Source organism: Cucurbitaria berberidis (genome assembly GCF_010015615.1).
Source record: "Cucurbitaria berberidis CBS 394.84 unplaced genomic scaffold K460scaffold_2, whole genome shotgun sequence".
NCBI lineage: Eukaryota > Fungi > Ascomycota > Dothideomycetes > Pleosporales > Cucurbitariaceae > Cucurbitaria > Cucurbitaria berberidis.
The window spans coordinates 881,957-893,713 of NW_024468936.1; the positions used below are offsets into that span (position 1 = coordinate 881,957).

At 51.7% G+C, this 11,757-nt stretch overlaps 5 protein-coding genes across 5 annotated transcripts; 3 read left to right on the plus strand and 2 right to left on the minus strand.

Moving 5' to 3' along the window:
* Nucleotides 1–2,182: 2,182 nt before the first annotated feature.
* On the plus strand, nucleotides 2,183–2,608 carry K460DRAFT_402556 (uncharacterized protein; the record flags this gene model as incomplete). Its single annotated transcript, XM_040936536.1, has 2 exons — nucleotides 2,183–2,255; nucleotides 2,307–2,608. The coding sequence occupies 2 exons, from the start codon at nucleotides 2,183–2,185 to the stop codon at nucleotides 2,606–2,608; spliced, it is 375 nt and encodes a 124-aa protein (XP_040789755.1).
* Nucleotides 2,609–2,708: 100 nt separating this feature from the next.
* K460DRAFT_331941 (uncharacterized protein) lies at nucleotides 2,709–3,959 on the minus strand. Its single transcript, XM_040930822.1, has 2 exons — nucleotides 3,765–3,959; nucleotides 2,709–3,706 (listed from the first exon to the last, which is right to left on the minus strand). The coding sequence occupies exons 1-2, from the start codon at nucleotides 3,803–3,805 to the stop codon at nucleotides 2,800–2,802; spliced, it is 948 nt and encodes a 315-aa protein (XP_040789756.1). The 5' UTR covers nucleotides 3,806–3,959; the 3' UTR covers nucleotides 2,709–2,799.
* Nucleotides 3,960–4,689: 730 nt separating this feature from the next.
* Nucleotides 4,690–6,840, plus strand: K460DRAFT_392616 (uncharacterized protein). Its single transcript, XM_040935895.1, has 2 exons — nucleotides 4,690–5,543; nucleotides 5,682–6,840. The coding sequence occupies exons 1-2, from the start codon at nucleotides 5,188–5,190 to the stop codon at nucleotides 6,751–6,753; spliced, it is 1,428 nt and encodes a 475-aa protein (XP_040789757.1). The 5' UTR covers nucleotides 4,690–5,187; the 3' UTR covers nucleotides 6,754–6,840.
* Nucleotides 6,841–7,196: 356 nt separating this feature from the next.
* On the plus strand, nucleotides 7,197–10,209 carry K460DRAFT_279884 (uncharacterized protein; the record flags this gene model as incomplete). The annotated part of the gene is made up of 4 exons (XM_040928360.1): nucleotides 7,197–7,503; nucleotides 7,553–9,598; nucleotides 9,686–9,882; nucleotides 9,955–10,209. 4 exons carry the CDS (start codon nucleotides 7,197–7,199, stop codon nucleotides 10,207–10,209), a joined length of 2,805 nt encoding a protein of 934 aa, XP_040789758.1.
* On the minus strand, nucleotides 10,166–11,696 carry K460DRAFT_54950 (UreD-domain-containing protein). The gene has a single exon (XM_040938508.1). It carries the CDS (start codon nucleotides 11,446–11,448, stop codon nucleotides 10,432–10,434), a length of 1,017 nt encoding a protein of 338 aa, XP_040789759.1. The 5' UTR covers nucleotides 11,449–11,696; the 3' UTR covers nucleotides 10,166–10,431.
* Nucleotides 11,697–11,757: the final 61 nt, after the last annotated feature.

Sequence of the window (11,757 nt, forward strand, 5' to 3'; positions counted from 1 at the left end):
AGCATTACAACGTCACCTTCCCCACACTGTCCGCCCTCTTGTCATCCCAACTCCGCTATTGCTACGGCTGAAATGCCATCCCCTCCAAGGGCACGTACTGACTTCCCATCCCGTTGCGGCCCGAACAGGCGCCTAGGGGTCGACAAGGCTGCCGATTTTACAGTGTCGTCCGCGTACGGGACTGCGGGGCGCAACGATGGCTTGTGCACCGAGCTGAAATCGTACATCACAGTCCTCGCCGAGCGGTAGCACCCTTACGTAGACTCGAGGTGTTCGACGAAATCTTGGGCAAAGCCCCCAGCCGCACTCAAGAACACTAGGTGGACCGAGGCTGAATCCCCCCAGCATTGGACCAACCGGCCTGTTTGTACAACGCGGCACTTCTTTTCCCTCCTATCCCGTGCATGCAAGACAGCCGTTTGGCATCGGAGTTTCTCTCTCGCAAGCAAAATTTCCACTGGTCATACTCAATTCCTTTTTCCAAGGCTTCCGTTGCGCCGTGTGCAATCAGATCGAAGCAACGCCCGCAAATGGTAGCCTTACAGACTTTGTATCTATTTTTGAGGTTTGAACAAAGTTTAAAAAAGGAACAACCCCATGTCAAGATTGTGGGGGTATCCACCTCTGGAGCCGGCACCCTTTTGTGGAGACGAAGTCTGCATACGGCGGACGCGAGCGCTCGACAGCGCTCGACTCATATGAGTGTCTTTGCCTTGCTGAAGATCCCCCACGCACTTTAGGTCTAAGGACTACAGCATAAGACCCATGTCCGCTAAGGCCTGGGCAGCTGAGATCCTGGACGATCGAAGACGCAACGGCACAAACGGCTTCATGTTCCGAGCGTATTGGTTATTTCCTGCGCCCCTCATGCACGTCTTCTGACGTATGCGTCGCTGAACCCAAGCCCTTGTCTCTTTACAGATCGCATGCAGCACGCCGTGGGATAACTCCCATGCTTGAAACCCGATGCACGACACGGTAGAAGCACACCGCTTCATCGGATTGCTCGTTGCTATTGGACCCGTTTCCCATCTTCCTGGACAGCGGTAGTTCTGCACATGACCGCACAATGCTACTCTTATTCGGTGGTAGTTATTCTATCGCCTCACTCCGTAGGGGTATTAGAGTCCAATGAGCTTGAAAATGCGGCAGTAACGACAGCTGCAACACTATAGCCCTGCCGCCTTCTTTTGTTGATCAACAACGTCACCCGCACGATTGACCTTTGTTTTGGAATCGAGCTGTTGACATCTGGGGAGGATCTGGACCGGTCTTGAATACTCATGCGCTTACCGGGTAACCACACTGTCGGGCTCGCTTCAAGGTGCTGATACTTTCGGGCATCATCGTACCTGGGAGTGACCTCTTTACCGATGAACATGCGTGGGGGACATTTGGGCGAAGTGTATGCTTGGCGACATTACATCCCACACTAAGTCGGGGAAGCGGAATGGAAAAGGCTCTCATGCCCAGCTTTACCGAATCAGTGGACTATGGTAAGCCTTTGGCATTGGGGAGGCGATCATCAATCAAGCAGGCTATCGAGAACTCATTGTCGGGATCGGGCACTTCTCCTAAGCGGTGTAATATCCTTGTACAAACTCATTGACAGATAGCCTTTGCAGAATACGAGGTTCAGCCTGGCTTGTTCGGCAGATCGTCTTTGCCCCCTTCGCTTTGGGCAGTCTCCTCGGGTTTGAACGGGATGGGAATTCTTCTTTCCTCATTTTCCACCTAGTCTGTGGCACAAGCCCTGTTCTGCAAAGTAGTTTTTTCTTCTCCGCCCTTCTTTCCTAGTAAATTTCCGCTTACTGGCTAACGGTAGAGCTAGTACTATGCTAGTCATTAACACACCGTTTGAACCGGGGCCCCGTTACAAGCTCTGTGATATGCAGAGTTTCAGCTACATCTAGAGGCCCCATGTCCACGATGCGCAGCTCAGGCCTGTGGGAAAGCGGTTTTGTCCAACCCCCACGTGTCCCAGGTTCAAGGACATAATAAGAACCAGCGTTGGTGCAGTCTTACCTGGCATTAAGAACTTCCGATACCCAGTGCATAGGAGTCCATGTGTGACGGCTGCGGAGACGTCTTCAGAACGTCGAAATCTCCGAGGAGTACTCATTGAACTCTCCGAATTTCCCTACACCACTACCAAACCGCGAACAAACGTCGGCTGTCAGCAATGCCTGCGCTCGCGCTACCCCCAACAGGACCTGGTTCTCGCCCCAACTCAACTAAATATACACCAGCTGGCGGTATTTTTGATCAGCCGTAGCCATATATAGGCCAAGCTAACCAAGTCAAAGATCCTCCTCTCCTCTCCTGTCCTTACCACAACCCAATACTGCAACTCCAAGCTACAATGAACACGCTCGCAGGCATGCAACCCATGGAGAAGTTCCTCGCGGCATCTTCCTCTCAACACCCAGTAGCTTTCACTGAAGCTCTTCAAATTGGAACTGCCGCCTCGGCTGGTTGTACTTGTGGTTCTGTACTGGATGCAGTTGTGCACGGCTTGGCCTATGATGCGATGAATCTTTGCAACACAATTGATACAATCCAAGAAAGTTCTGGGGATTCAGTCCTAGCGGATGCTGTACCGCCTTAGAGGATGTTTGGGGGGAGATGGAATGGGATTGGATTAGAGTAGTCGGATATACCCCTGTAAAGCCCTAAGAGCGGCTTTTGTTGAATAAAATTATGTAGTTTCGTTGTTAGATATGTCTGTATTCATTTACTGTTGATATTGACTCATGAGTGTTGTCGCGGTTGTAATGTCTATTTCTACATAGACGCAGCTCACGTCTTCTTCTTTGAAGCCATGAGCGCTCTGTATGATTCGATAATGTTGTTTCGCTCTTCACCGATCTCCTCCCTCTTCCTCAGACTCCCCACAGCATTCGGCACATTGCCCACCTTTGCGCCCGCCCCGTTCTTCACTTTGAAAATCTCCCTGGGCGCCTTGGTAAACGTCGGCGGCGCGGAAACAATATCATGGAGCCCCTTCCTCTCCTCCCTAGTGCGCTTGAGCGCTTCCCACTCGTCCTCGCTGTTGTTGTCTATCTCGCCCACGACGAGTTTGCGCTTGTTCTTCTTCTTTTTCATCTTCTTGCCATTTGTGTGGGTGGGGGGTAGATCGGATGTCTTATCTTCCCACATCGCGGCTAGTTCGTCTTCGTCCTCTTCTGCCAGTTCTTTCTCTTCCATCTCCTTGTCTCGTATCCGCGCTTCTTCTTCGCGCCAGCCCTTCTGCAGGCGCTTGAGTCTCCGCTCGTGTTTTGTTACGCGGTGATCGCTGACGCCTTCGACCTTTTTGCCCGTCTTTGACAAGCCGGAGAGAGGTAAGGCCATGTCGACTCTTTGCCTGAACTCTACCATGCTCTCGCCCGGTTGGATCTTCAACGCAGCTTTTGGTGGTGCTTGCTCTTCGCTCTTGTTGGGGACCCCCGCCTCTGCATCCCCAAGCGTTTTTTGTTCCGCTTTTTTCTGCTTTTTCGTCTTCACCAACCCATCGTCGAGCCCAGAGCGCTTCTTGGCACCGCCTTTGGAGAAAGCCATAAGCCGTTGGAAGGCTTTGGGCGTGTCATCTACTCCATAACCCTCGATATGATTTATCTTCCTCTTCTTGCCCTTGGGTGCTGTACTGAATGTTCGTGCTTTGCCGACGGGGAGGGCTGCAGCGTGGACTGAGGGTGGGAGGTTGAACCTACACAGGCGATGTTTAGTACACGCACTGCACTATACTGTGGTAACGATAGACTTACTCCGACGCATTGTCTTCTACCCGCTTGTGTTTGTGCGGCATTGTAGCTAAAAGTGTATATTATCTTTTCGGCTCGAAATTCTGGCGTAGGTCAAACTCTCAAAGTGAAGTCGCAAAAAAGTTGCGGAACACTTGCAGGGATAAGCTAATTGTGGGGCGCCGCGTACTTGGCAAGATTCGCACGTGCTATCTTCACCCCACCTTCCGCAATTATTTTGAGGCCTTATAGACGACGGCCCTGATACTACCTACTACTACAGAATATGGTCTGTTTGTTCTTGAATTGTGGCCGTATAGGAGTATAGTGGAGCGTGTATCTCACGTGTTCTCACCCACATGAGATTCGCTATAACATTGAATTATCATTGGTGTGGAGGTTTCCCCGAAACCCCAGCTTGAATCCAGGCCCTAGCCAGACATCTGCAACTCTCTAGGACTGATTTATCGATTGGCAACAACCCCTGCCTGGACTGAGGACGTTATTGTGGCTGATTACGCGTTCACGGGATCCATGGGATTTGGAAATGTCGCGCGCAAACAACCTCATTGCTGTTCGTTCAGCATTGGAGGTCCCCAATTCGAGAGAGCTGTGACGTTCTAATTTTACAAGCTTCGCAGCCCCCAGCACCGCCTAAGTAGATCATCGCTGTCGATGTCTCGCGAATTGATCCTTCGGTTTCCTTCAACCGACCCGCAATAAGCACCGCGGCGTTCAAAAACCGCTGCGCTGTCACACCAATTGGCGTTGAGATATGGAGAGAGCGGACCAATTAGGCGTCGAGGCTGCGCGTCGTGCCGAAAACCGCTCCATCGGCCATGCGCCTCCACTTTGAGGGCGCGGTAGCACAGCTAAGCGTTCCTTTGTGGCTTGGACATCTGGCCTGCCTAATAATAATGCGCTTTTACCCCGAAGCCTTAAGTTGCCAGATCCTCCCTTTCCTTATGGTTCTATCTGCATCGTTCACTGGAGCTTGCAGTGCGAGACCCTCCACTAGGACCCTGCGTTGCGCGACCCTGCACAAGCTGCCAACGAGTGGACTCGGCGACACTTGGCCCTTGTGAAGGTTAGAAACAAGAGCTGTGCCAAACTGGCTGCCCTAGACCCGGGTTATTGGCAAAGTGGACAGTCTGGAACCGGATCTCCACAGAGAAGTTGTCGCGCCGTTTACGACTATCGTTTAGGAAGTTGTCTTAAGGAGGGTGATACCTTGCTTTGAGCTTCGCTGGGTCCTGCGGCGGCATTTGCACGCTTTCAAACAACCCGCGCGTATTCTCGAGCATTTCAAGACGTCAATGGAAAGAGGCTCTGCGAGATAAGTAAGATAGTTAGATCGACTCTACGGTCCCTTCCCGCCTATCAGGTCCTCCCGCCAAATCACTCAGATCCCCACCCGGGATTGGCTCGTGCCTGCCCAGCAACAGCCATGGCTTCCGGCGCTTCCGACTTTCGACATACACAACCTCTTCTCCATGAATTCAACACTTACGACTCTGACATTACTTCCAAAACAAAATCTTCCAATGCATCTCTACGGGCGTTAGAAGATGGCGATGCATCAACTTTTTCTTCTGAAGATAACGAGCTGAGGCCGCGGCCTGGGTTTTGGAGACGCTTGCTAATGTCTGCAAGAAGGAGACGGAATGATGCAGCTAGGGATGGGGCATTTCAGAGAGTAAGATTAGAGAATGATGACAAGAGGAAGACGAGGAAAAACAAGTGGAGGAAGCGACATGTTGCAAGGGCTTGCGTTATCGTACCGTTGCTGCTGGTGATATTCTTGTAAGTCATGTCAGCCCGATCCTAGCCTCCGCCGCCACCCGCTGCGCTTTCCATGTCTTGCCGCAGGGCATGCATGTACAGTCACGGTCTGAAATGCGGTGATTGGTATAGGAAGTATCTATATACTAATATTCTTAGCGGCTTGGTCCACATCCTCAATGTATTCCTTGGGTTTATCCCCATTTTCTGGGACGACCCTTCAGCATTATCCCGCGATTGGCCTATACATGGAAAACACGGCTCAGACGCCACATCAAATCTTTTGGATATTACACGCGATGTCACGCCTATCCCGTGCCACTCGCACAACGACTACTGGCGCCGGGTGCCACTCTACGATGCCCTCCACTGGGGATGTACAGGCGTCGAAGCCGATGTCTGGATCTATGACGAGGAGTTGTATGTTGGACATAGTGCCAATTCGCTAACCCATGGCCGAACTTTCCGGTCTATGTATGTGGATCCTTTGGTCAAGATGCTGGATCATAAGAATGAGCTTGGCGAAATTGGAACAACATCAAAGACCAAGAATGGTATCTTTGATACCGCAACAGCCCAGACTCTGGTCCTACTCGTTGATTTCAAGAATGACGGCCATACCATATTTCCGGTAGTTGCTCGCCACCTGACCGCTCTACGAGAAAAAGGCTACCTGACCTACTATGACGGCACATCGACTATCGAGGGCCCTATCACCGTCGTAGCTACCGGCAACGCGCCATTCGATCTCATCACAGCGAACTCAACTTACCGTGATATCTTCTTTGACGCACCATTGGATAGCTTGTATGATGACTCCGTCGCTTCCAGCAACGATTCTGCCGGGCAATCGGAGAGTTCGAATGACTCCATATCGTCAGAGATCACAACGCGTGGGGGGCAAGGCACTGTCGGCACAACGCCATCTTCCCACTTCGACTCCACAAACTCATACTATGCATCCGTCAACTTTGGCAAGAGCATTGGCTGGTTGTGGTTCGGGCATATATCCGAGGTTCAACTAGACTTGATCAGCGGTCAGATCCGCGGCGCTCATGCACGAGGCCTGAAGTCCCGATACTGGGGAGCGCCCAAATGGCCAATCGGTCTGAGAAATAAAGTTTGGAAACTTCTGGTGGAAGAAGGCGTCGGCTATCTCAATGGAGACGATTTACGCGGCATGACTAGATTAGACTGGGGGCTCAAGAAGCATTGGGGCTTGCTCAGTTGATCGGAAGCAGATACTGACAGATGCACTCATTTTTCACGGCATACACGGCGTTCTAGGAGCATATGATAGATTTGCAATACATGGCGGACGACGTAGATGGCATATAGATGAACTAGATACCCGTGTTTGGGAAGGTTTGGGTTACGTTATAGTTTAGCGTGAAAAGAGTCAATATATACACAAACTATCTCTGATTAACCTCTAAGCCCTCTAAAAGATATCGTGTCGTGATCACCATGACTGTCCTCTGTCGCGATTTGGAGGGACGAATTGGAGTTGTTCCACGTGGGAGTGCCTTGATGGCCCCTGCGCTTGGCGCCAAAAGTGAGCTGTGACGTGCATACCCGCATGTTGAAACCTCATAACACACCACATCAAGCTAATCACCAAGACGCTCAACTTATGATACAATAACTCCATCCTGAGCAACTTTCATCTTCACCATGAGCGGCAGGCTCGTCGCCACACGCCTCGCCACGCTCGCGCGCCGAACGCCACTGCACACGTCACGCCTCTTTGCAACGCATGCACTTCCAGCAGGCGGTCTGCTCCGCAACGAAGCAGGTCTTCGATTAATAAAACGGAGACCATGGCCCCTTGGTAGCTATGCGCTGCATAACATACCTGCTACGCGGTCCATCTCTTTTGCGAGAGTAATACCGAAGCTTGTCTCCAAGTTCGCGACTGTGGGAGCTGCTGCCGGTGGAGCTGTTCTTGCAGGTGTGAGCTACATACAGTACCAAGCTGGGCGTATGTACATGTCATGTTCTAGGGGACTATGGCAGCTAATTTATAATAGAGGCGGGAACCTTCGCACTCGACCTCTTCCACCGCACGAGAGATGGCGCAACTGAAATCGCTGGCGGTGCACTAAACACAGCGAATGGATTTTTCGATCAGATCGACAAAGGATGGCGTCAGACGAAGGATGAAATAGAGAATGTGCAATATCCCGAATGGCTACAGCGCATGCTTGCGAAAGACGAGTCTGGTGGCGCAGGAGGCAACAATGGCGGTGGCCAAGGCCCACAAGAGCCCAAGCAGAGCGGTGCTGGGACTGCAGCTGCAGGTGCATCGACAGCAGCTGCTTTTGGGTACGAACAAGAAGACGAGGACAAGAAAGAGGCAGAGAAGATTGCACGGGATGAACAAATGATGATGCTCACGAAGAAGATGATTGAGATTCGAGGTCTGCTACAGACGGTGGGACAGTCGGACACACTCACCCTGCCGTCGATCGTTGTCATTGGATCACAATCCTCGGGAAAGAGTTCTGTGCTAGAGGCTATCGTTGGCCACGAGTTCCTGCCAAAAGGACACAACATGGTGACCCGCCGACCGATCGAACTCACACTAGTCAATACCCCAGATGCGCATGCCGAGTATGGGGAGTTCCCGGCTCTGGGACTAGGAAAGGTCACAGACTTCAACCAGATTCAGAAGACCTTGACGGACCTGAACCTCGCGGTACCGGCGTCAGACTGTGTATCAGATGACCCCATTCAACTGCGGATATACTCGCCCAACGTCCCAGATCTATCGTTGATTGACCTGCCTGGTTATATCCAGGTCGTCGGGCGAGATCAACCGCCAGAGCTGAAGGAGAAGATCTCACAACTCTGCGAGAAATACATCAGAGCGCCCAATGTCATCCTCGCTATTTCAGCGGCAGATGTTGACCTTGCCAACAGCACCGCATTGCGAGCTTCGAGAAGAATGGACCCCCGGGGTGAAAGAACGATTGGTGTGATCACAAAAATGGACCTCGTAGATGCTGAGCGTGGTGCCAGTCTACTCAACGACAAGAAGTACGCTCTCAGACTCGGGTATGTGGGCGTCGTCTGCCGTGTCCCTGCAAATGCCGGTGGCTCAAAGCTTTTCACGCGTGGGAACGGTAACATCACGAACGCGATTACAAAGAACGAGGGCGCATACTTCTCCTCACACCCAGAGTTTGGACCCGACTCGCATCTCGATGTTGGGACTAAGAACCTCAAGAAGAAGCTGATGCATGTTCTGGAACAGACAATGGCCTCCAGTCTGAAAACCACGAGCGAGGCTATCCAACGGGAGCTCGCGGAAGCGACGTACGAATACAAGGTGCAATACAACGAGCGCCCTCTCAGTGCAGAATCATACCTCGCCGAATCCCTCGACGGATTCAAACACTCCTTCCGCAGCTTTTCTGAGCAGTTCGGCCGTCAGCAAGTCCGTGAACTCCTCAAACACGAGCTTGACCAGCAAGTCCTAAATCTGCTTGCGCAACGGTACTGGAACCGGCCGTTCGAAGACCTTAGCGTTCCGTTCCCAGAAACCGATCCGCTACACGGCCTCGCGAAAGCAGACCCTGAAGGCGAAGATCAGATATGGAAGATCAAACTCGATAGCTCCAGCGCTGCGTTGACAAAACTTGGAGTTGGAAGGCTGGCTACAAGTGTGGTAGCAAACGCATTACAAGCACACATCGATAGACTCATCACCAACTCGCGATTCGCTGCTCATCCGTTTGCGCGACAAGCTATTACTGAGGCTTCGACTTCGATTCTGAAAGATCTGAGTTATGATATCTCAGACGAGTTGGAGATTTGTATCAAGCCGTACAAATATCGAATTGAGGTTGAGGATAATGAGTGGGCGAAGGGGAGAGAGAATGTTACTACAGTCCTTAAAGATGAGCTCAAAGTCTGCGAAGCTGCTGTCAAGCAGCTTGAGGATCACGTTGGCGGGCGCAAGAAGGTCAGGGATGTAATGTCCTTCATCGACCGCGTACGAGGTGGACAAGTTGTCCTCGAGGGTGACGGTGTTGGTGGCGCTGGAGGCTTCAGTTCAGCATTGCTCGCGAAAGGTAAGCACTTTTTCTCCACATTCCTTGTGTAAACCCTTCATGTAGAGGGTGGGACGAGAGAGTAGACTGAGATTAACACTACAACAGGCCGCGAAGCAGTCTTTCTCCGCGACAGAGTTGATGTCCTCAAACTCCGCCTCCTCGCAGTTAAAAGCAAGCAATGCGCCAGCAAGAAGAACAAATACTACTGCCCTGAAGTTTTCCTCGATGCCGTTGCCGATAAGTTGACAACTACCGCCGACCTCTTCTTAGACGCTGAGCTTTTGTCGAAGTTCTACTACATTGTAAGTCTCTCATTTCCACCCTTAGGTCACCATATAACCCTTCTTGAACTGATGACACTAACATAATACAAGTTTCCCCGTGAACTCGACGCCCGCCTCGGTCGCGGCCTGTCACAAGAAGAAATCGACCGCTTCGCCAAGGAGGACCCGAAGATCAAACGGCATTTGGATGTCGTGAGACGGAAAGAGCTGCTGGAACATGTGTTGAAGGAGATGGAGGGCCTGAGACAGCTGGAGCAGAGGGAGAAACGTGTCATGTCCAGACGTCAAGAGAGAGAATTAAGGGGAGGGGATGCGGGGAGGAAGGGTGGGTGGAGCCTATTCTAGTGTGATTGTTGATGAGGGAGAGATATCTTAAGGGCATAGAATGTTTGGCGCTTTGGCGTTCGGAGGTCGGTGATACCAGGTAAAAAGCCTTGTTGGACTAGGAGACTTCGCCGCTCTGTATGGAATAGTGTAGATATGACCACTTATGATAAGCATATCTTTGCATCTCCACCTGGGTATCATCATTGTACGACGCTCCACTGAATAGTCCCCCTTGTAACCTCACTTCAAGCACAATAGCGCCCGCTCGCCAAACGCCTCCAACACACTCGCCTCTTCTCTAATCATATCCCTAAGCCAGTTCCGCGAACCTTCAACTTCTCTACTTGCGAACTTTACAAGTACAAATCCACGCACATTGGCCGCACTCCATATCAGCCTATCATCCTTCTCCCTCGCCAATCTTTGCGCTCGCCTCTGCTCTCTGAGCGAAAGCTGCGGCTGCGCGACGTCACCCCAATTCCTCCCTCCAATACGCGGGAGCGCTTCAAACTCCTCGATGAAGAAACTAGACAGCGAGGAGAAAACCGGTCCGCGGAGGATCAGCGTGCCGAACACGGCGTACCCGTCCATGCGAGCGGAGAGACGCATATCCGTCCTACCATCCTTGTCCAGGATCAAGTTGTCTCTAAGTAGCAGGCGTTTCTTGCCCGTGGCATCATCGGTAGTCCAAACTTCATTTCTACTCTTGTACGCGTATAAATCCCAGTTTTCCCCTCTGGCTGACCGCCCGCTCGTCACCCAGTCACATACACACAGATTGCCCTGCTCGTTTTCCAAGTGGTAGATTTGGGATTGGGAGAAGGCTGTTTGGGCGAAGGGTTGCACTGGGTCTGGGAGATAGACTAGGGCAGCGTCGCGCTGGAGATGCACGGTCATGTGCTGCTTTGAGATGAGGTCTGGGGACGGTGTTTTGAAGATCTTTGTTGAGCCTTGGGTTAGGAGGATGAGGCGCGTGTTGGTGGCTAGGGTTATGTCTAGATTGATTGCGTCGCCGGCGACTATGCCGCCGCCGTAGGTGAGGAGGAAGATGGTGTGGACCAGGCGGGGTGTCGTGTTGTTGTTGGGTTCTGTGGAACCCTGGGAAGGGGGTGGTAGTGGATCTGGGGCGACCAATTTCAATGGGTATTGATAGGATAGTGTCCGGAGGACTGGTTGATCAGGTGGTAAGATGTCGATGATGATAGATCCATGACCGGGTTTGGATGTAGATGCTCCGAATGGAGAGACAAAGGACATGGCAGAGTACTATCGAGAGAGGAAGATCATGCTTAGTTAAGAACTTATGCCACCCTGGTATGCCTGACGAATGAAACAAATTTATACAAGAAATTGACGTTGCATGGAACAGTGGCTCTACACCAGCGACGCTAACTAGAAATAGATCAACGAGTAAGCAGAAGGTGAATACGCCTACCAGGATAGGTTCAAGCACGGGGCGCATCGCCAAGACGCGCCCCACCAAGCCTCTTGAGCATCCCTCTGCAGTTCGCAAAAAACCCCACCTGCAGCTCAACCCTCCACTAATACGACCACCTCCACTTTGCG

Bases quoted from the DNA above. Each gene is read 5' to 3' on its own strand.
- K460DRAFT_331941 (XM_040930822.1), bottom strand. From the start codon at position 3,805: ATGCCGCACAAACACAAGCGGGTAGAAGACAATGCGTCGGA. The intron at 3,707-3,764 runs GTAAGTCTATCG...TCGCCTGTGTAG, and splicing joins GTAGAAGACAATGCGTCGGA to GTTCAACCTCCCACCCTCAG.
- K460DRAFT_392616 (XM_040935895.1), top strand. From the start codon at position 5,188: ATGGCTTCCGGCGCTTCCGACTTTCGACATACACAACCTCTTCTCCAT. The intron at 5,544-5,681 runs GTAAGTCATGTC...TAATATTCTTAG, and splicing joins TTGCTGCTGGTGATATTCTT to CGGCTTGGTCCACATCCTCA.
- K460DRAFT_54950 (XM_040938508.1), bottom strand. From the start codon at position 11,448: ATGTCCTTTGTCTCTCCATTCGGAGCATCTACATCCAAACCCGGTCAT.